Here is a 25,706-nt window from a genome sequence, read left to right on the forward strand (position 1 = left end):
TTTATATTTATATGTTAATTAATTGCAGTTTCTTTATGTGTTAAACTATAATGTTGCTGCTTTTCGTACTTTTGTTGCCTAATGTAGATTTTAGACAAAGCCTATGCAATATTTTAGAAATATATCTATATTTCTGGTAAATATTTTTTTGTTGTTGTTGCTATAATGTACATTAGTTTTTAGCATGTAAGCAATAAATTGTTAAATTTTATAACAGTAGTTGGTATATTCTCAATAATATGGTAATATGTGTATATCGGTAATATGGCAATATTATAGATAATATGATAACATGCATATTATCAAATTATTGATGTTTTAGCAATTAATTGATGATCATCTTTAAAAATTTAATTTTTATTTCAAATCTAAAATTTCTTGTTTGTTTCCTATAATTATATATTTTTTCTTATAATTAGGTTTTTCTCCTACATTTATTTTAACATTTTATAAGTTTTAGTAATTAATGCTGTAAAATTAGCAATTAATTTAACAAAAATGAAGAGAGCAAATCCAGCATCATATATGAAAGAATATATGAAAAAATACCGAGCAGTTTTAGCCGGAAATTTATCTTCATCAAGTTCTCATTCTCAATCTGATTTCTCAGAAGAAATGTTAGAGGATAGTGAGAGTAATAATTCAAAGTGCTCAAACAATGATTCCCCTATGATAACTTTAAGTTCAAGTAGTCATTCTCATTTTGATTCCTCAGAAGAAATAGATCCTTTTGAAAGTTCAAGCTCGGAAAATGAAGATACATGTTTAATTAAGCAAACTGTGCATGAATTTTTATCAGATCTTACCAAATGGGCAGTAAAATGCAAACTCCAAAGAGAGTATTTTGATGAGTTGTTAAACTTGATACGAATTAGTGGTCGTTTTCATCAAGAAGATATTCCAAAAGATTCTCGCACTTTACTACGTACGCCTCGTAAAGTTAATGTTGTTGATAAATGTAATGGAAAATATGTTTACCTTGGATTACGAAAAGGTATTTTATCAATTTTTCAAAAAAGCGTTAAAGAAATCAGGTCTGTTGAAGTGGACATTAATATTGACGGCTTACCTATACATAAGTCATCAAATTTACAATTTTGGCCAATTTTATGTAGAGTGGTTGGTTTAACTGACCAGCCATTTGTGGTTGCTTTGTACAGTGGTAATTATAAACCATCTCATCTTGATCAATTTTTAAGTGACTTTGTTAATGAAGCTAACTATATGCACCAGCATGGAATTTCTATTAATGATATGGAATTGGCATTTCGTGTTCGCTCATTTATTTGTGATGCACCTGCGCGAGCATTTATTAAATGTGTAGCGGGACACACTGCAAAGTTTGGTTGTGAAAGAAGCACAGTAGAAGCAACATCAGAAAATCATAGAATAATTTATTTAAAAACTGGTGAAAAATTGAGAACTGATATAGAATTTCGTAAAGGATGTTATCCAAATCACAAACTCTCTGATAGTCCTCTTCTTCAATTAAATGGAATTGACATCATTAAAGATTTTCCATTAGATTCTATGCACCTTGTTTTTTTAGGTGTTTGTAAACGATTCTTATGTTTTTTAAAATCTGGCCCTAGAAATGTCCGGCTTAGTTTTAGCAACATAGAATCTATTTCAAAAAATTTACTTAACATATCAGAGTGTACACCTTCACAGTTTGCAAGGCGTCCTTGCAGTTTATTACAACTTGAAAGATGGAAAGCTACAGAATTCAGACAATTTGTTTTGTATACTGGAATGGTGGTTTTAAAAAATATAATTTCAAAGGATCTGTATGACCTTTTTTTGGCATTTTCAATTGCAATTAAAATTTTGCATATTGAAAATTTTACTAGAAGAAACAGTTTGCTTCCTTTTACCCAAGACCTTCTTGAAACTTTTGTTGCAAACAGCAAGGTTCTCTGTGGTCAGTCATTTGTGACTTATAATATACACAACTTACTTCATATTGTTGATGATGTGAAATACTTCTCTTGTACTTTAGCACATATTTCTTGCTTTCCATTTGAAAATTATTTGCAGCATTTGAAGCGTATAGTACAGGGAGCCAAAAACAATCCTGTTGTTTCAGCAGTGAGACGAATCAAAGAGCATGCAATTTCAAATGTTATTAACTGTCATAAAGAATATAAAGAAGTTAAAATATCACTACAGAAAAGAGATAAGTTTTTTATTGATGTAACTGGCAACTATTGTGAAACAATTAGTTTTAATGGAAATGGTGAAACCCAGCTTTTAATTTGCAAAATAGTTCATCCAAAAAAACTGAAATCATTTTTTGATCAGCCAATTAATAGTAGGGAGCTTGGTATTCTTTACTGCTCAGATATTGAAAAAGAAAAAAGAAAAATTGTGAAAATAAAAAGATGTGATGTTGCACAGAAGTTGTATGCCATGAAATATCTTCAAAATGGAATTATTTTTGTGCCAGTTGAATCAGTTATAGACTAGATGCTTGTCTAATTGAACTTTTGAACCAAAAATCCATTATTATTTGCATTTTGTAAATTAATTATTTGACATGTTTTAGTATATACGTAAGATTATTCATTTTGTATAAGTTCATACAATCATTTATAATTCATCATTGATAATTGTTCAGTAAAATTCATATGTTAAGTTTTTAATATTTAACATTTTGTTTTAAAATGACTAGTATAAATAGGTATTGCATTGCAATTTGGAAAGAAGGCCAGATTGAAATTGAAGATATTGTTCCTTGCTGTTGGATTGATACAATAGAAAATGTTTTATATTATACAAAACAGTCACCAAAACCTGTAAAAGAACTAATTAAAGCATGTGCCCCTCCTCAAATATCATGGTTTACTTTTCAGCTTCTAAAATTAAAGCAAACAAGTTGTAAGAAACTTTGTTCTTTAATTATTTCACAATATCCTTTAAAAAGTTACCAATATTTAGAAACTTAGATAAGTTTGTTTTTAAATTTACACATATGTAAGTACATATAGGCAGTTTAATGATCTTGTTTTTAGATAAGAAATTATTTTAAATAAGACTATACTTAATTATCTGTTGCATAGTTTCAAATAAATAGCATATTTTCATGGCTATTTTTATAGTAAGAGTAATATTTACATCTTAGATTCATTAGAAGAACTATCAAAAGTTTTAACAGCTGGTTTAAATGAAAAAGAAGAAAATACTGAGAAACTTGTAAGAGAAAAAAAGCCAAATCGTGATATCAATTTCATATGTGAGTTCAAAACTTATTTTCATTTTCTTTCTGAGCATTTGTGCCCCCTGCTTGGTTTAGAAGTTTTTTTTCTAAAGTAACTTTTTGTTATGTTCATATGAAATCTTAATACATTATGTTTTGCTGTCCAATTTATTTAAGCAATTTATTTAATAAATATTTATTCAATTTATAAAAGCTATATAAGTAAAATTTACTTTTAAAAATTTTACACTTATAGAATTGTTTAAATATTGGTATCGATATTTACACTACTGGTAGGTGGAGCCTATTAACTTTGAATGGAGCTTGTTAACTTAGAAATAATCTTCATAGTAATTTAAAACTGTAGAAAAATAAAACATCAATTTATTTGTCCTTATGAATTTATCAGCTTTATTTATTAGAATTGAAAAGTATATTATAAAATAATTATTTTAAATAATATATATTAATATATTAAATGATTAATTGTACAAGACAATTGTATATTAATATATTAAATGATTAATTGTATAATTAATATATTAATATATTAAATGATTAATTGTACAAGTTTAGTTAATATTTAAGGTTAAATTTTTTTTATTCAAAAGATGATTCATCTGATATGACAGAGCATGATGAGCATAACGAATCAGCTCAAGTTTGTGATGACAAACAAGATGTTCTTCAAAGTACAATAATTTATTTCATTATTAATTATGCAGTGCTGTATTTAATTTAAATGTACTAACATTACATGTTAGTTCACATATTTTATGTACAAGTTATTCGAAAGATAAAATTGGAAAGTTATGTTTTTGTTAGATAAAGCAAAGCTGCGCCGATATCCTAACTATGATATATCAAATGACCTTTCTCAACCATTATTGAGAGCAAAAAAGTCTAGTAATAATTTGTTGCTAAATGTTTTCTATAAACAATTTTAACTGTCTGTCATTCTATTGTACATTCTATTGTATAAATGTTAAATGAGTTTTTTATTTTCTTAGAAGATACAAAAGTGAGTAAAAAAAGTTCTGGTATCAGACAAAGCCAGCAAGAAACCATCATTCACAGTCATTCTGATGACAACAGTGATAGTGTTTTTGTTGATAAAGGTAGGGATCTATTAAAAAAGCATACCACTGCTAGTGACAGATACATTAGCACAGGTGAGATATATGCATTAGGATTGTTAAATGTGCACAGACAGGACAGAGTTGAATAGACACTATGATAAAATGTATTTCAATTCTTATTTTATGCATGATTTGAATAAATTTTTATTAAAATGATTTATTTGCCAAGATTTTAATTGATTAAGCATGCCAAAGCCCATTGTTGGTCAACATGAAGGTAGATATAGTCAATAAAAAGTATCAAAAAAACTTTCAATTTCACTTTCTACTGTAAACAGAGTGATTGCACAGTTTACCAGATAGGGAAAGAAAATGCACATCAACACAGCCAAGTTGTCCTGGGACTTCAGACAGACCCTTGCATCTTTTTAAGGCCTCAGACATAGCAACATAACCTGGTGTCAGTCCCAGAACAGCTGTCTGGTATTTTTATAAACTAGGCTACTATGGCAGAGCTGCATGAAAGAAGCCAATTTTTTGTCCACCCAATATCAAATGAAGAAAGGATAAGGTTTGTGAATAGACTTTGACATCGAAAGATTGCAGTCACTGTTTCCATATTTCAGGAAGGACTTCTTCCAATATTCTCAAGTGGATGATTACTTATTTATGAAAGATGTAGCAACATGACTCCTTATTTATGGAAGATGGAGCACCTTGTTACACTGCCAAAGCGACTCAAAAATGGTTGAACCAAAATGAGATTAAGAAACTGCCATGGCCGAGTCAGTCGCCTGATGTAAATACTATCGAACACCTCTGGGCCATATTCGACTGGAAACTTCACAAAAAGAATAAGAAGCCATCATCACAGACAGAATATTTAAGTTTTTTGCATTAAGTATGGCAAGAAATTTCTCAAGATGATATTTGTGAATTCATTTCTAGCATGCCTAAAAGGGTTCTAGCATTGAAAAATGCAAACAGGATGTAAACTAAGTATAACTTATTCAAATTGTAATCATTATTAAAAAAATTTTTTGTATCATTTGCCATTTTCAATAAAAACTTTGGTTTATTGAGTGTCTATTCAATTCTGTCATGTCTGTTTATGTATGAACGTATGCATGCATGCATACATACATACATACATACATACATACATACATACATACATACATACATACATACATACATACATACATACATACATACATACATACATACATACATACATACATACATACATACATACATACATATATACATACAAACAAACATACATAGCTCTAGCTTCCATATCTGGTAAAAGTGAATATTTATTTGTATTTAATAAAAAAGTTAATAAAATGGAAAAAATACTTTGATATTTTTGGTGATTATGTTCTGGTAAATTTTATCTTTTAGGAGATGAACCGGCACCACATAATCTTGATAATGATAAAGTTTTCTATCAAAAACTTTGGAAACTAAATGAAGATGATGATAATTGTTTTGTTGATAAAAGTAAGGTGTTATTAACAAAGCAGACCACACCTAGTGACGTTAACATGAGCACAGGTGAGATATGTGTGCATTAGGATTTTTAAATGTTTATATGTATATATATGTGTATGTATTTTATATATATATATACATGTATGTATGTGTGTATGTTTGTATGTATGTATGTATGTCTGTGTATATATATATATATATATATATATATATATATATATATATATATATATATATATATATATATATATATATTTATATTTATTTAATGTATCATAAATCAGGATATGTGCACTTTCACAAACACGAAAACATAATTGGGATGGATTCCAGTCAACCGGTGAAGATTTCTACTATTTCAAAGAAACATCCTACGACTGAGGATTTGTTTGCTGGTACGACTGCTAATAAAATATACTTGTCGTGAATCTCTAGTTAATGTTTATGCATTAAAAAAAAAATATTTATTGTTAAATTTTATCTTTTGTTAAAATATGCATTTCTTTAGATTAAACAATACGAAACAATAGAAAACGATATAATTTTTGTTATTTATTATAAAACTTGTCTTTTCTCAACTAGAAAAAAACGAGTCATCAAAAAAAAATACCAATAAAGGAGGTCGACCAAAAAATCCGACAAACGAAATTTATCCAATGGATGATGCCACATTCCAGCGCAAAATGATTATGTCGCAACATGACATGAAAAAAAAAATTAGCACAATTGAGAAAACTGTCAATATTGCTGTTGGTCTATTGCAACAGTTTTTAGATAAAGATGTGCATGAAGTGACATTTGAACAGGTTACATCAATAAACGAGTTAGTAAAATTTGAAAACCGCCTTGAGGACAATGTAATAAAAGAAAAGTTAAAAAGAAAATTTGATGCAATTGGAACTGTTTGTAAGGATGCAAAAGCGCATTGTTATGCAATTTTAGATTCTATCATGACGGAAGAAGTACAATCAAAAATTAACCTAATGTATGGTAACCATGTGCCAAACAAGCATTATACTGATCATTTGTCATTAACACACGATTTACCTTTGATTTTGTCGACAATTTTAATGTCTTTAGTGTCATGGAAGGTTCCTGAAAAACAGTTAAAAACTTATTTGAGTGAAAGGTTAAAGCAAGGAATGAAAAGAGCAGTTGCTTCCAAAAGAGACTGAACTATTTATTTGTTTTCTTTTATTATATATAAGATATGCATATCTCTTTATATATTTTTTTTTTGAAGTAAAAATTTTTGAAGAAATATAGCTGCGTTAATTTTTTGGCTTGGAGAAAATAAAGAAAAGTATAATTATGTTATAAATATAAGCTAGTAAATAATGAAAGGAACATTAATGTTCCTTTATTATGATAATTTATTTTCTTTATTATAATATAAGTTGTGCGTTGAAAACGATTATCTTAAACGAACAAATTATTTTAATAAATTAAAATGATTTTAAAAGTTTGTTTGATTGAAACTTTAGTATAAACACGTGACAGAATTAGTAAAACTCACGTAAAATCTACGTATTTTTTGTTATGTTTAAACCGTCTCGTACACGTGTTTGATCAAGATTTAAGTTCCAAAATGAAACTTCATTTAATACGTGCTTGAAACCTTATAAGACACGTATTTAAAACCTCAATAAACACGTGTTTGAAACTTTATAAAAGACGTGTCAAACTCCAGTAAAATTCCCGTGAAATCTTCGTGTTCTTGGTTTACGCCTGGATCGTGGCGAATACGTGTCTAAAAGGGTTTTAATTCCGGAATTGAAACTAGATGTGTCGACTGGGAAAACACGTATTTAAAACCTCATTAAACACGTGTTTGAAACTTTATAAAAGACGTGTCAAACTTCAGTAAAATTCCCGTGAAATCTACGTGTTCTTGGTTTACGCCTGGATCGTGACTAATACGTGTCTAAAAGGGTTTTAATTCCGGAATTGAAACTAGATGTGTCGACTGGGAAAACACGTATTTAAAACCTCATTAAACACGTGTTTGAAACTTTATAAAAGACGTGTCAAACTTCAGTAAAATTCCCGTGAAATCTACGTGTTCTTGGTTTACGCCTGGATCGTGACTAATACGTGTCTATAAGGGTTTTAATTCCGAAATTGAAACTAGATGTGCCGACTGGGAGTAGACTCTTCATTAAGAGATGAGTAAAAAACTGAGTCATCAGCGTAAAGAGTTCATTAATGTAGGTAAGAAACAAATCAGGACAAAAGGAAGAACTTGAAGGTACCTTAATATGTTAATTTTTGCTTTTAAGTTTTAAAATGTTTTAACATCTTACAACTTTCACAGGAACTCCACAACTAGTAATATTATTGGTTATAAACTATAAACAGTTTGAAGAAAAATCAAAGTTTTGCTTTGGATTTTTAAAGTTTTAGTTAGAAGAATTTGCAAATACCTAAAGTTACAAACAAAAATTTTTTATTTTATAATATTAAAAAATAATACTCTTGATAATTAGTCTCATGTAAAAGTTATAAATCATAATGAATTATTACGTAACAATTCTAGAATATCAGTTCTGGAAAAATTAATACTTAAAAATTAATAAAATACCTGTGGGAATAATAACAACCGGTAGAATTCCATTACCTAATAAATGATTTTTTTTTGTTATATTACACTGGTATAATATAACAGTGAATCTGTAAAGTATGTTTTTAGAAAGTAATAGACAATTTAAAAAAAAAATAATTATATATATGACAAATATTTAAAACTAACTGCCTATCTTTTCTGTCTCTTTTTTTCTCTCGCTTCTCTTTCTTTCTCACTCTTCTCTTTCTTTTTTTTTTTTTCTCTCATAAACGTAAAATAGTTATATAAATTACATGTAAATAATAAACTTTAACTTAAAAAATAACAAGTTTTGTTTCATATTGTTAACGACAACTAATTCATTATTTATAGAAGTCAAAAGTTTTAAACCTTGAAATTGCAAAATTTTCTGATATTATTTTTTAAAATATAATTTTATAAAATTATCTGTCTCTCACATTTATCTCTTTTTTTTCGTACACTTCTCTTTCTTTCTCTTTTCACTTGCTCTTCTATTTCTTTCTCTTTTTTTCTCTCTCTTATCTTTCCTTATATTTTTTTCTCTTTTCAATCTCAGTCTTTTATGCATAAAAAGGAATAAAATCTTTGCAAAAAAAGTAACGTCTTTTGGTATCATTAATATTATTCTAATTTTCTCCCTAAGGTATTTATAATAATGTATTAATAAACTTTCAAATAAAGTATTAATAAACTTCTATATAGTTAATATGTTTAAATGTATATATTTTGTATAATTAATAACCATTTTCTTAACTCATTATATATCTTTTCTTTTAAAAATCTAATTGTGTAAAATTTTGGAAAAATGAAACTTATGTAACATTTAACTATAACATTAAATAAAATGCCCTCCATGAAGGACGTCATGCAAATATGAGGGTGGAGGGAGGAGGGGGAGAGGGTCAAAATTAAAATAAGGAAAAAATAAAAAGGGTAGGGGATTCATCATAAAAATATGTCACGAATTTTCGCATATATTTATATATATATATATATATATATATATATATATATATATATATATATATATATATATATATATATATATATATGTAAATTATGTTAGTGTATTTTACAAATAGAGTGCTCAATGTTCTTAAAGAACAGAGCAATAATAAATTAAATTAAATTAAATTAAATAATTTATATATATATATATATATATAAATTATTTATATATATATATATATATATATATATATATATATATATATATATATATATATATATATATATATATATATATATATTGCGCTTCTATTAAAGTAAAACAATTTGAGCTATTGCGCGTCATAATCCAACTTGCTAATAATGTATCTGCTAATAATAAAATATACATTAAGAGGCAATCTGAAGTTTGCAGGGAAAGAGCAAAACTTTAGCTAGTAAAAAATTTTATTGGACTATGTTTGACATAAATATAACTTTTCAGCCTCTAAATTTATTCACTTAGAAGTTTTTAGTTACTTTATAAGCAGCCTCAAACTGTTGAATGAGTTTAATATTGTACTGACAAAAGAGACTAATATTTTAGCAGTAATGCTTTATATTCTCGGTTGATGCCAAAACGTTGCAAACTGTTTGAAGAAAAGAGACAGGTCCACACGGTTCCAGTCAAGCGGATGCGAGCTTCAAACGATCTTTTTGTCACATAGATGATCCATTTTTTACTGAGACTTTATGGAATGGGGAAGAAGTGCGCTCCTTTTTAAGCCTCAAGGATGTGTCCTTTATAAATCAAAACAATAAAGATCAGATCTCAAACGGAATCACCGCAGCTAATAAATAGACTTCTTTTTTAATGCATATAGAATATTGAGTTTCTCAAATAGAAAAAATGAAAACAATTAATTCGTATATTATAACTGAAGTTTTAATGACTTTATATAAAACGTGAAGTTTTATGACAGGTTTCATTAAAATAGAAAACTTCTTCCGCTGCAAACAAACAAGCTCCTATATGCTATACTAATGCATATGGAATATCAATTTTCTCTTCCTGATGATGATTGGGTTATTGGGCAAAGCACAAGCTCATATTGTCTGTCTGCAGAGGCATCGAAGTCAAACAAGGTTGGTTTTAGAAAATCTGATGCAGGTTCCTAATTTGGTCTCACGGTTGCTGATTGATCTGGAAAGGGTTCATTATTGACAGCGCATGCTCACGGATTGGACTTTGAACGACTTTTGACTATTTTGTCTTCACTGTTGGTTTAGCGAGATGCTCTCTTACAATCATTATGGAACTCATCTAGATTCTCAACGAGTTCAAATTTATTTTAAATATCATTTCTTTGTCAAAATCTCAATGCGACGTATATTTAAGGTAAGAAGGTGAATCTACTTGTGAAGAAACAAAATTTAAACTTTTTGACTCAATTTTTTCAGATCTAATGATTGATCAGTTTTCAACGGTGGTTGAATGGTTGAATAGAATATCGTTGCAGACGGCAAGAGGAAGCTCGATAATTGTCATCTCTTATCAAAGGTTTCAGGAATGGTTGCCTCCCATATGCGCACCAGCTTACTTTTCATGCTAATTGTAAAAGGTGAGGATTCCAGAAGTTGTTCTTTGAAAATGACCTCTTATTTCGGTGTTATTTCCGGCCGTTTTCCGTTTATACCAACTCCAATTTGCCAGTAAGAAGATACTTCAGATGTAACAAGCAAGAATCGTTTTCTTTCAGTATTTTTTCTTATCGCCTTCAATATTTAGAGTTTCATTCCTCAATCATTAAAATAATTTAAACTTCCTCCTCACAATCTGTTTTGTCCATTTGTACAATCAAGTTTGTCACAGAGAATCTGTAAGCATTATTACTTGTACTTTGCCTCCCAACTCATATTCAAAAGGCATGTGAGCATTTCTCTTTACAATTTTATTAACCAAACGGCTATTACTCTTTCGCGAGTTAGACCTATTCGCGTAATTGACCGTAATTGCGGAAGAAGAGAACGCGGTCTTTGCTGCATGGTTTTATTATTTTTTTTTTTTTTTGGGCCAACGAGAACAATCAACTGAAATAAACGTGGAATTACCCAATAAGCTACTGAATGATATTCAAACAAATAAAAAATTTAAGTCGTGCAAAAAATTTCAATAAAAATTATTAAATTAAGAGCGGATTTTCTTTTAAAAAATTTAAAAAGAGAGGGGGTGGGTCTAAATTCTATGGTATACTTGCAAAGGGGGTTATAGGAAAAAAGAATAAGAGGTGCCAAAAAGGACCGACGGAGTCAAAAACTGTCTAAAAAATGGTGAAGTCCTTTATGGATGGTATCTAACTAAATAATAGTAACTTACTTTTAATTCCATTGATTAAATTAAAATTGCTTAATAAATCTTTGAAGCAGGATGCATACACTTTAACATCTTTATAGCTTTGAACATCTTTTTTTAATTTAGAAGTTACGATTTCTTTATTTAATTTGATTGTATATTTATAAAAATTATCAGAGTTATTTAAAACTTGACTAATCTCAATGGAAGTTAAAACAGTTTCATTAATGGCTCCTCCTTCATAAGATTCATGTTTATTTAAAACTCTTATTTTACCGTTTAAAGCAATGTAAACATGCAAAATAGGGTTGCAACCATCAATACTGTAACAATCTGTAAAATGAATTAAACTAATATTAGTTTTAAACCAATAAGGTCCAATATCAAAAGAGATTAAATATTCTCTATCCAACTTTGGTATCAATGCGATTTCATTTCTTCTGCATGTTGGAGAGTTATTACCAAAAAAATTATCTAAAGTAAAAAGCAGAGAAGAGTGTAAAAAACGAATGATAAAAGTTTTGCAATATCATAAACAATTAATTAATTAAACGTTTTTATATGTTTTTTTAATAGTTGCAATATTCAAACTTCCAAATATATTCAATCTTATTTGAATACGTATTTGTTTTTAACAAATATACTGAATCTTTTTCAAACTTCGTTATATTTAATATTGGAGATAATCAAAACGAACTGCGGGGAAAATGCAATAAAACAAGTTTTTGTACAAATTATATACTTAACTTCAGATTTTTATTAAAAAAAGAAAAAGAAAAACAGTCGACTCGTAAATGGTAACTGAAGTTACCTTTGATTCTGAACAACTTTATAATGCTTGAGATTTGGTTGCGTTTGTTAGAGAACAAGCAATTAAATCCTTAAATATTTAATAACCTTTGTTGCACTTAATTGAATTGATAAAAACTATTTTATTTGACAATGTATGCATAGATATACATTTTATGTACTTGAGACATCAGCTGTAATGCATAACTTTAGTTTCGGCATGCTAAACTTTGAAAAATTGACTTTGATATTAAAGTAATATTTTTTAAAATCAAAATTTAAAAAAGACTCTTTAAATTTTTTGAATATTTTTGCCAGCTATAATAATACCTTTTAATTTGTGTTTAACTGAAGTTTATATAACATAGTTAAGTTTATATAACGTAATAACAAGTCTATAATAAAGTAAAATAAAAACATACACCGACAAGCAGCATTATGTTCAGCACTTGCAACATCAGGTGGTAGCAGATCTAAAATCCAACCATCAATACATAAGCATTTATAACTACCAACAGTATTTTGACATACTTTATTGTTCCCGGTACAAACATGTAGTAAATTTGTACACTCATTAAAATCTGAAATAAAAATATATACTATTACTTTTACAGTTACTATCACTTATTAGCATATTAATTGTTGATTAACTTTTTGGTTTCGCATTTCCTTTACTCAAGCACTAAACAAATTAAAGTGTAAAATGTTATATGCTGATTAAAATTTCCAAATTTATTTTAATTAAATGAAACTAAATTTATTTATACAAAGAATAATTCTATCACAAATAAATTTATTATTAATTCAATTTATACATTAGACATTAAGACATTTTAAAACTATTTAAAAAAAATATTCTTAAGCACAATAACTTTTGAATATGTTTTTAAATTTTATGCGGAATTAAAGTATGTCTTTTGAAAAAACATCTTTATTTAAACACATGTTTATTACTTTAAATTTTGAGCTAAAACAATTTATTATCTGTTTTTATTTTCTAACCAAAAAGAAACAAAAACAAAAAACATGAAAATATTCTAAGAAACAATACTAAAAAACAATTACTGTTACAAAGAATTTTATTTGGGTAGAAAATATAATGTTTATACTTCTTGAGCAACCTTTCAATAAAATATTTAAATAAAATAATATTTTTAAATAAAGTTTCCAGCCCTATAAATGAAAACAATTTATAAAAAACGCATTCCTCATTTTCACTATGCATCAAGTTTATATCCATCAATGCTTACCAGATTTTATGCAAATTTGCATTCTGTTCAAATATTTAATTAGTCTCATTCCCAAATCACAAATAGAACATACTTTGATAAAACTCACTTTCACAGCTATGGTAAGTCATCGCACTTTCTATACAGTTCCGAAAATCACAAGATATTCAACAGAAATACAATTAGAATATGCTACTCATATATGCCAAACGCAACATTTATCATTAATTCGCAAAATCACAGTATATTATACAATTAAGGTACAACAGAGGAAAAAAACTACAAGTGTCAACAAATTGATCAGGTAAATAAACAACCAGCGCAAGGCAAAAACACTTTCTACTGAACCTGCATGTTGTCAAATAAACGAGATTACAATAAAATCTATATTTTTGCTTACGTAAAACCTGAATTAAATGCTAATTACCTGAACTTTTCAACATTATTAAATACAGAAATAACATCAAACTCAATATTACAAAATATAAAAATGATATTGAACTCAAAATTATATAATACAGAAATGATAATGAACTATTATAAGAATTTTTGGCAAAAAAGTATGCACCCTTATTTAAGTAAAAAAGTATGCACCCTTATTTAAATAGAAAGTATTTAATATAGAAAGTATACCCATATTTAAGTAAAAACTTTCAATCCTTGCAACCCATACAACCACTTGTCAAAAAATTGACAAGTATTATTGGTTATATAAATATATTATTTCCCTGCTGTAATTTTATATACTGATAGATATTATATCCTTTGTGTGGTGTTAGCTTTGTAACTGACTAATAACAGTAAATATCTAACATAATGTTGCTTTAGATAGTATGGTTTTTTAATGTATGTTCACGTCGGTTTTAAGTTAAACTTCATTTGAATCGACGGTTTTTACCATTTTGTGCAGATGTTTTATTTAATCGTAATCATTTTTTTAAAACAACAATTCTCATAAAACCAAATGCCTATTTATTATTGCAAAAGAATCAATGTAAAAAGATGCTGCCGACGCTAAGCTCCATTATTTACAGTTTGCTAACTCTCGTATCTTATCTAAGAATTTAGGTTCTAGAGACTTTTGGAAAAATTTTGTTGTTCAATTATAAAAATAATGTAAAAGTATCAAGTATTTAACCTAAAAACTAAAAATTAAAACAAACTTTATGCTACATTTTTTTTACCACTTTTACAGTTTATTTATTGATGAATATATTGCCCTAGTAGTTTTAATTTAGTATTTAGAAAAATAAATTTTGAAAATAAGTGACAAAAAATTGACATATGGCCAGTAGAAGCAGAAAGGTACAAAACCTCACAATTCAAAATCTTATCACAATCATCAACTATCTGTCAATAAAACAGCCAACTTTAAACCTAATAAAGTATCAAATACACATTAAACTTTAAACCCAAGTTCATTACAAAGTCATTAGATTTTTAAGCTGTTTGTATACCAATTTTATATTTCTTGACTAAAATAAATTTTTGGAGCTTTTAATGATATTTTTAAACTATAAAAATCAAAGTAAAATAAAAACAAAATCTTTTTAATCACCGAAACCTGGTTTCACAAATTTTCCATTTATTCTCAGTAATGTTTTTAGAAAAGACAGATCTACTCATGGTGGTACTTATTAAAGGAGCAAATTATGTTAATAGTAAGTCGATCATTAAAGAACTCTGGCTTATAATCTCTTTGCTTCGAAAATCTTTTTTTTCATGGTTGCATTTATTGCCCGGAACTAGCTTAAAAAAACATTAAACGAAATCACAAATTTTATTTCAAATGTCTAATCATTTACATAAAAAGGTTAGTAATTACCGTCCAATATCTGTTTTCTCAAAAGTTATAGAGAGAAGTCTTTATAATAAAACTTTTAATTATTTCTCTTAAAATAATATCCTCTGCGAAAATCAATATGGATTTTAAAAAATTCACTCTTCTTTTACTTACTTTTTTTTACTTACACGTGTAAGTTAATTTTTATAAAAAAGTAAATAACATAAGTAATTTTAAACGTTTATATAAGTTTTGTCGTAACGTAATATAAGTTTTTTCACTTTCAAAAGTAAGTTATGTAAAAGAAAATTATATGAATAATTAATTTACTTTTACATGTAAAAGTTAATTCCTTTTGAAAATTAAATTACAAAATATAAAAGTTCATTAATTTAATAACTGATTTAAATAACTTTTATATTTTACAAAATATAAAAGTTACTTAAATCAGTTATTAAATTTTTTTTTTTAAAAGACTGTTTGGCTTATTGTTCTTCCTATGAAAATGACTCTGCATTTTACAATTTTATTCTAAGTTTTTTAATTTTTCTTTTTTTAACCAGCGTGGTTGTTGTTAAAAACCAATATAACCAAAATTAAAGTTATTTCGGGAAATGGCTAACTGGAATAGTTGTTGTCTGGAATAGACTAATTAAAATTAGCTCATTTCAGACATTAATAACTGTTAATGAATAAACAAACAAAAATTAATTTGTGTTTCTGTTAGAGTAGTCGCTAGGGCCATCCCAAAAGGGGGGTGTAGGGGTATTACCTCCCTCCCCCCCCCAATCTGTTATATATACATTTGAAATAGTACATTTGTACATAGTACATTTGAAATAATACATTTGTACACTTCAGTTGGCAAGATTTGATATATAGTCGGCAAATGTCAAATACTAAGGACCTTATTTTAGTGTGTGTGTGCGTCTCTAGTTGGCAAAAAAATATATACCACACCTCACCCCCCCCCCCCCCTAATGAGAGACCTCTTTGGGACGGCTCTGACAACGATCACACTGAATAAGAGAAGCGTAAAGCAGCAGCATAGCTACAAATACGCACAGCTCCTATACCGTAAACTTGAAAAATTACTAACCTATTTTCACCCGACAAAAAAAGTAATTCTAAAACGAAAAAATCAAAAAAAAAAATTTTTCGTTATTTGTTTAAGTATTAATTTTTGAAAAACCATTTACATGCCTTTTCAAAGCTCTTTTTCAAAAAATCTTTTTTTCTAAAAAGTTGTAAACCCTAACTTGAAAGAAAAAGAAAATATTAGAGTAAAAAAATTAGGGTACAAACCCCCTTGCTCTGGAAACAAATTTAACATGCATGTACATCGGGACTACACAAATGCTGTCAAGATAAAGTAAAATTAAAGTAAAGTATGAAAGGTACGTAAATTCAAAAAAAAAACTTCAAATAAGTGGAGTTTTCTAGTTGGCTCTGAAAATAATTTTAAGATGTACTTTTATTAAACTTACACAAATGCTGGAAGTTTTAGAGCTCTAGCTAGTCTGGAATTTAGTGGAAAATTAATCGCAAGTTTCCGGGACAACTGATAGTCTACAATCAACTTGTGAAGTCAAACTAGCGTATAAAAAAAAACAACCCAAGTTTATTCTAAAGCACGATTTTAACTGAATAAGGTTTTATTTTTCTAATCATCCTTGTGACTTATAATTTTTTGAAAACAGTTTAAGCACTCAATGCGTTTGCGGATACCAAAAATGTTAAACTGCGTCATTTTACCATAAAAAAAAACTTGATTGAAAAGGCAATTACCAACAAAAAAAACCGGAGAAAAAGCGCACTCTAACGAACATGACTTAGTCACGGTTTTTACATGCATGAATTACCCATAGTTTAAAAATTATGCCCCCTTCTCTACCCTCCCTCGCCAAACCTTCATTATGGCCACTAACCTGTTTCTGCTCAAAAAAAAATAAATAAAAAATCAATGATAATTTAACAGCCCGTCTTAGCACTCATACGGCAGTTAGCCTTTCTCTACACTACTAGTATGCCCGCATGTTGACTATATTTGCCCGTATGTTGACTAAAATAAACCCATATGTTGACTATATTTGCCCCTTATTATAATATAACTACCCTATATGATATATGTGAAAAAATACTTTCTGATGCCCTACCACAAATTCTGCACACATACTTCAGAGTATTACCTGAAGTTTTACTCAGAAGTGCCATCAAACAGGCAATAGGCGGGTATATAAAAGTAAGCAATTGCTTTTACTTAGTAATTGGTCAGCTTTACATGAATAAAAACTTTTGAACTCTTGTTCAAATTTTTATTCATGTAACGTTAAGCAATTTACTCAGTAATTGTTCAGCTTTACGTGATTAAAAACGTAAGCAAAATTGGGAAAGTTTTTATTTACGTAAACCTGACCAATTACTTAGTAAAAGCAATTGCTCATTTTTATTCACCCGGCCTAATAGATTTGAGTGCGATGCCTATCCAAAATTTATGTTAAATCAACCTAAAATGAATATTCTTTGAGAAAGGGAATAATGTAACTTACATTTTACTTACTTACAAAGTAAAGTATAAAAGTTCAAAGAAAAAATTTACTTTTATTTGTAAATTTTCTTTACAAATAAAAGTTCTTCAGATTACTTTTATGTAAGCTGTTTTTGCTAATTATTTACTTTTACATGTAAAAGTAATTTGCTGTTATGATTGAGTTTTTTTTTACTTTAAAAGTAAGTGTTATGTTTTTTAAATATTGTATTTAAGTAAGTTTACTTCATAAATAACTTTTTTTACATATAAAAATTTGTAAATTTTTTACATAATTATAACCAAAATTACTTTTTAAAGTAAATTACTTTACACGACTTTAAAAGTTGCATTTACAAGTATAAGTAAAAATGCGAATAACTTTTACTTAAAAGTAATTTACTTTTTCAAGTAACAGTTACTCATTTAAAAAACTTAACTTAAAGTAATTTAGTTGTACATGTTATATAATTTATGTAAAAAAAACAAAATAAATTACTTTTAAATGTAAGTATATTATATATTTTAATATGAGTTATGTAAAATAATTTACGCGTAAAAGTAATTCGCGTTTTTAAATCAAAATAAATAAAAGTGCCATCCCTTTAGACTCTATTCTTCAAATTACAGAATATGTTACTGAAGCATTTGAACTCTCCAAATTTACTAGGCTATTACTTTTTTATTATCAATTTTTCTAAAGCCTTTGATACGATTGATCATAAAATTTGATTCAAAATACTTAAATATTACAGAATCTCTGGCATTGTTTTGAGGCTATTAAAAAGTTATTTACGCAATAGAAAGTAATTTTGTTCATAATGACGTACCATCAAAATCAAAACTGTTAGATATGCATATATCTAACAAGTTTGAGTTTGATAAGTTTGATTTTAAGTAAATATATGTTAGAATATGCGGAGCTTCTTATTGGTCTGCCCTTAGATTTATAATAATTCTCATTTACATAAATAACCTTTATGAAGCATTCAGGTAATGACAGTTATGTTTGCTGACGACAAGAATTTTTTTTTATCTCGTAACGACACTTTTTCAAGTATGAACATAGAAATAATTAAAATTTCAGAATGGTCTAAATTAAATAAAACTTCTTCTAAAATTGAACAAACAAAATGATCTCTTTTTCATTAGTACCACAAAACCTTTTTTTACCAAATGAATTGCCTTCACTTTTTATAAAACGAAAGTGTATGCAAATGTATCGTTACTATGTAATGTATATCTTATTATGTAATTTAAAGTATTTTATTATGTAATATTAAGTTTTACAGTTTTACTTGCATTGCGGCAACATCTCCTTAATTTTGATCTATAGCATTTAATTTCCGTTTAATCAAGTCTGAAAAACTATTTTGAAATTTTCTTAAAATATAAGCAAGTGTGGTTCAGCGGTAAGCGCTGACACTCCGAAGCAGAGCACCGAGTTTCGAATCCTATCTATGGAACTTTCTTTTCTCTTTAATTTTTGCTTTTTATTTTTACAAAATACAAAATAAAACTCTTTTGAAAAGAAAACTAAAAATTTGTTTTGCTTTATATTTTAAACAAAAAAAATAAAAATAAAAAAATGCAATCCGGTGATTTAATCTTGCCACAGAGCAACCTAAACTTATTTTTAACGCAGTGAGGGAATTTAATATGTTTTTATTAAGCGCAAAGAGCTTTTGATGTACTTAAACTTTATGTTATATGGCGCCAAGAGAAGTTAGTGGGTTTTCAATAAAGTCGAGTGACAATATTTTAGTGAATTCCATATTAAATAATGATATCCTTTGGTTTGGAAATTTGCTCCAAACCAAAGGATATCATTATCAATTTTCAAATTAAGAGTCGAGTTATTTACAGAAATAATGGAACATTTTGACATAAATTTGAGCAGTTCTCTTTGCTAAACATTGTTCAAGACGTTGATGATCCAGTGAAAAGAAATCTGCGGAAACGGTTTAAGAGTAACATGTCTCGATGATATATATCTGATGTCAATTACTTTAGCAGAAAATCAACTTCATAGGGACTTCAATAAATTGCTTTCCAACTAAAAACAAGTTTGTCAACAAATGTATCAACTATCAAATATAAATATGGCATTGACTTTAAAAGAAAATTATTGGTCGATTAAAAGAGTTACAATACGAAAATAGAAAAATTATGGCAGATTTTTATTTATTAAAGGAAAAATACAATGAACTACAAAAAATAATTAACAAAATGGTAAAACAATAATTTGCGTCAAAATATAACAACGCAAGTTATTGTAAACCGCAAGAAATTATGAAATCTATAGTTTCGAATTCGATAAATAGTCATTTCTCAAATCCAAAACTGATATTAAAAATATAAAATTGATATTAAGAATTCACACAAACGACATTTTTCAAAAACATATGCCGACGTTGTGGCTCAAACGTCATCAACCAAAAAAATTTCTGAGAAAATTTCTGACGTATTTAAAGACAAAAGACTGGAAATGAGAATTGAACGGAATAAAGATGACAAATTTATTTTATTTGGTAATAATAAAAAACCCATGCGTTCTGTTGCACGCCACCAAAAATATATCTTTCGAATAAAAGTAACGTAAGGTCGAGCCTATCTTTGGAACAAAAAACTACTAATTATAAAAGGATTGCTGGCGAAAAAATAGTACTTAAATTTGATATTTTTGTGGAAGCATATGCAATCAAGTTACTAAAGAAGATTTTAAAAATTATATGATAAGTGAAATGTACATTACGCCACTGTTAGTTTTTTTTAAAAAAACACTTATTTGTCATTTATAAACGTTTTACAACGTTCTTGTTTTACAATTTTTATCAATAAAGTTTAAATGAAAAAATTAATAACGACAGGAGCAAGTAGAGGACAGAAGTCTTGTTATCAAGCCCCTATAATTAGCGAAAAATAGTTTTTACAAATTTCTCATTATATAAATTTACAAATACTCGTTATATAAAAAAAGTTAATACATAATTACAACAAGAATACGACAAATTGAAAAAATTTAATAAATACATACTGTAAGAAATATTACAAGATTTTTTCACTTAAAAATACAAAAGTATGTTTTGTCTCTTAATTCAAGTAAATAATGCTTAACTATATTTTTAAAACAATTTATTGAAGTTATACTTTTCATATTTTCATTAAGAACTACGTTCCACAAACGAGGTTTTCAATATGAAATTGAGTCATCAGATGTTTTGAGAGTTGACTTAGGTCAATTAAAATTATAAATAGAGCATCTCGTTAAGTATTTATGAATAATTTTGAGAAATCGGATATTAATGAATTTTGGAAGCATGTGATTTTGATATTAAAACATAAATAACAAATTTTGGAACACGCCTAACTCATAGACATTAGGAGATTTAATTTCCCGGAGTAACGGCTTAGAGTGGGCGTATTTATACACATTACATATAATTCTACTGGCTTGTTTTTGCTTAATATATATTTTTTAATGCTGAAGGGCAAGTTCTTGGCCAAGCAGTATTACAATAGCTTATGTAGCTATGGATAAAAGAGTAATATAAATCTATTAAACATTTTTTACTTAGGAGGTGTTTTGTTTTATGCATAATGCCTATAATTTTAGAATTTTGTTTTCAACCAGCGTAATATGACTCTTCCAATCATGATGTTCGTCAAATATTATTCCTAAGATTTAATTGATGAAACTCTGTTAACTATATTGTTATTTGTTATTAGCTTGCAGAGGTTGCAGAGACAAGCAGGAGGTTGCAGAGACAAGTCATCGGATTTTGTTTTTGTAAACAAAATAAACGAGTGTAGTAGATACTTTCGATTTACAATAAACAGTTCGGAAAAAATAAAGATATTCAACCCTGAGTTACTGCACAATAATATAATTGTGAAACCTTTTCCGACAAAACGCTTTTTCAAAAACAGTAAACAAAATCTGTTATTCAAAGAGAGCCAGGATAAAATATTTTCATTGAAATTGGATCCAACCAGCATAAAAGAAAAAAAAATCCTTCAACAGTATTTCGTATATGTACTTTTAACTGTCAGGGACTTAAGTCAAACATTGAATTTATAAAATCAATTATACAATCTCATTATAGCGTTTTTATGTGAAAATTGGAATCTAAACTCGAATACTCCATAATTAGCTGCTTATCTAATAAAACACACTCCATTTATTTCCATCGGTCGAATAAACATGAAAAAGGTTAACCATTTGGCTGAAATGCATTCCTTATACGAAGAAATCAATTCCAAAATATTAGAGTATTCTACGAGAATTTTTAGCAATAAATTTCGAAAAAAAATGTTATATTTATTAGAATATACCACTCCTCATTGCGAATAGAATATACCACTTCTCATTGCGAAACAGCCTCTCATCAATAAAGAATAAAAAAAGTTATCGTAAAAGGTCTTAGTTAATATAGTTATAGCCGGTGACTTCTAATCTTTTCTACACAAAATATAAGATTTGTTTGAAAGATCAAATTCCAAAAGAAATAGTTATTGTGTACACTTATCTGAATTTTTAAAAACAAGTCAATTAGAACTAGTAGAGGGAACTAAAGGTTCTGGCCCTACTTATACATATCGATAACAGACACTACCGAATTCGTCATACATTGATCACGTCACCATACCGAAATATACAAATTTTCTAAGTCTTAATTGCATTGTTCATTATGAGTGCTCAAATAATTTGAGTGATTACCTACCATTATCAATATCAGTTTAAATTAGAGGTAAGCACAACAAATACAATGCCGCAGAAGAAACTAATATTCCTCGCCACGCTTGGAATGATTCTAACTTTATAAATTTATAAATTCATATAACAATCATTTGACCAATGGCTTTAACAATCTTATTTTTACTGATAATTATGAATACAACCTTGTTCAAATCTATAAAATAATTATTGGCAGTGCTCAAATAGCTTTTAAGGAAACTTTAAAATATAAAAAGCAATGCTTGCATTTAAAATTCTGGTGGACACCTGAATTAAGTCGAATTAAGTCAAATGGAGAGACTCTGGTTTTTTAAAAGATTTAAACTCTGTAATTTTTAATCGTTACGTAATGGCTCGTCAAAGCTCTCGCAAAGCCGTCAAATCGCTCAAAATAATAAAATTTGCGTTCAGTATATTAAAATTAAAAAGTTAAAAAATATTAGGCCAAAAACCTTTGGAGTGCTTTTAAATGTTTAAACAAAGACATCAACTCTAGATTATTTACTATAAATAATAAAAAAGACAAACAATCCATTACTTCAGAGTTCGCAAACCACTTCGAAAGAGTACTGAATACTTCAAAAATAACACATCGTAATAAAAATCATTGGAGAATTCCCACCCCCCCTCCTCCCTGTACAAAACATGATGATGTTACAATAACTGAAGAAAATATAGTTAAGGCTATTTCTAACCTAAAATTTAAATATCTCCTGACTCTTTCAGTATCTCTGCAGAACATTTGAAATACGCAAATTGTGATACTTTAACAAAGTGGCTCATCAAACTTTTAAATTACTCCATTAATTATGGATGACACCAACATCGACGTCAACCATGTCAACGTAACTTCACTGGTGGGGTAGCATACGCGGATGAAATAATACTTTGAGGCTCTACCCTCTCTGGTCTCAAAAAGCTGATAAAAGCATGCTATATTTAAAGTAATTTTAATCGTATTAAAATAACTGCCGAAAAAACTTTTTCTTTCGGGATTTATTTTAATAAAATTTTTTAGTTCTTGATTTCAGGAAAACATACAAACCAATACGATAACGATTTCTAGTAATAAAAAAAATATTCAGAATAAACTTAGTTATCTGAGATTTACATGGAATACTAAACATTCAATTTTGCCTCACTCAGTTCAACAAATGTAGATGAAAAAATCTTAAACTTTAGAGCTGTTGTTCAAACTCTTATTCAACCTGGAATCCGGTTTACCCACAAAAGTTCTCTTTCCTATATATATATAAATTATTGCCTGTCCCTACCTTAACTTATGGTTTGAAGCTTTGTGAAAATAATTCTACTTTGATGAGAAAGCTAGATGTAATTAGAAGGAAATCGCGTTTAAATGTTTCAAAACACAGTAAGAACTATACAAATTCGCTATTTAAAATAAAGGAAATTTCAAAAAGTATTTACAAAACTATAATGAAACTTGTTCCTTCGTCTTTTTAATAATAACTGCAGACAACATTTATTTCACAACTGAAACACCCTTTATTCCAACATTGATTTGTTGCCGATTTCCAGGACCATTGCTGTTTTCAGATGTTAAATTTTCAAAACTTAATTCAAAATAAAAAGAAGGTAAAAATAGCATTATCTAAAAGTGAAATTCTCTCCGAAGTTGAACAAACTTTGGAGTATGCAATAGAGTGCTGTAATGCAAAAGAACAAAGAGGAATTTTTAAACAAATTCTGGAGGAAAAGTTTCTTAAGTGAAAATCACGAGAAATAATTTTCTTATTTTTCGTTTTACCTTTTAAATTTACATTAGTTGTTAAGCAAAGGAAATATTATTAATAAAAAATTTTAGTTCTGTATTCAAAATTAATTGTTTTATTGAATATTTTATTTACAAAAACAATAAAAATTTAAAATTATCTAATGATAAGAAAAAAAGAAATTTAAAGTTTTATAGCTATTTTACCACGCCCCCATTGAACATTCTGAACCAAATGCGCAACAATTACAGAATTTAAATAATCATCAAATTAGTTTTATACTACGTATGATATTGGGAAAGTCAACTTAAATTTTAATTTTGTTCTGATTATGCTAAGTTTTATGATTCAAAGATAATTCTTGAAATATCTTTGAATCATTAATTATCATTATCTTAAATGACATAATTATTAAATATACTTTTATTTATAAATAGTATGGATTTTTAAGTAAAACTTTTTAATGAATTACTTAATAAAACAAATTCTTTTTTGTAGGTAATTTATTGAATTTTGACAGGGTGTCAATTTTATAAACAGTAAAGCTGACCTTATTTTAAACGTAAGTAAGTTGTTTTTTATTTTTTTTTCTAAATATTTAGTAAGGGAACATGGGGCTAGAAGGCAAACGTTTTGAAAAGCCTGAGTTATTATAAAACTATCAGTCATGAAACAGTAATGCTTTGTCAGTGTGTTCATGATACCATAATAAATCATTGCCTGCATTGATTTTTAATTAGCAAGTTGAAAAATTTGAAATAAAATTTAAAATAATAAGTTCATAAATTAGTTATTTGGTCACATGACCGGGGCAAGATGACTTATTTTGCAAATTCTGCCTGCAATTTTATAAAAATTTGAAAAATACTTACTACTCTAGCTAAAGTAACACAGAATAAACACGCTCCACAAAAAATATTTCTAAAAAAGTTTCACCTGAAGGACACTATTCATTTTAAATAATAGGAAGCAAGGTACTTTTTTTTAGCGCAAAAAGTAAACTTATGCGCATAAAATTGCGTTAATAATATTTTAAAAAATCTATTGGCGTTTTAAAATGCAAAATGGAAATACAGTTTTGTTTTCACCCATTTTTAAGTTTTTTTGTTGACTTGTTTTATGGAAAGTCATCTTGCCCCATTCGCCATTTTACCCCGTGTTCCCCTATATTGTTATTTTCTGGTGGTGATATTCTGGTTAGATTTTATAAAGTTAAATTTAATTTTAAAGATTCTTTTAAATTAACTTCTTAAAAATTTTACATTTTCTGT

The 25,706-nt window shown here is 27.6% G+C and overlaps 1 protein-coding gene across 1 annotated transcript in view; it reads right to left on the minus strand.

Moving 5' to 3' along the window:
- The window catches only part of LOC136079122 (uncharacterized), a 146,052-nt gene that overhangs the window by 87,029 nt on the left and 33,317 nt on the right, over positions 1-25,706 (minus strand). Inside the window, exons 4-6 of the mRNA XM_065794839.1 lie at positions 12,848-13,006; positions 11,661-12,110; positions 8,354-8,389 (exon numbers count right to left, since the gene is read on the minus strand). Coding sequence (XP_065650911.1) covers positions 8,354-8,389; positions 11,661-12,110; positions 12,848-13,006 — 645 coding nt within the window. The remainder of the gene's footprint in view (positions 1-8,353; positions 8,390-11,660; positions 12,111-12,847; positions 13,007-25,706) is intronic.

Source organism: Hydra vulgaris, chromosome 04, assembly GCF_038396675.1.
Source record: "Hydra vulgaris chromosome 04, alternate assembly HydraT2T_AEP".
In the NCBI taxonomy this organism is placed as follows: Eukaryota; Metazoa; Cnidaria; class Hydrozoa; order Anthoathecata; family Hydridae; genus Hydra; species Hydra vulgaris.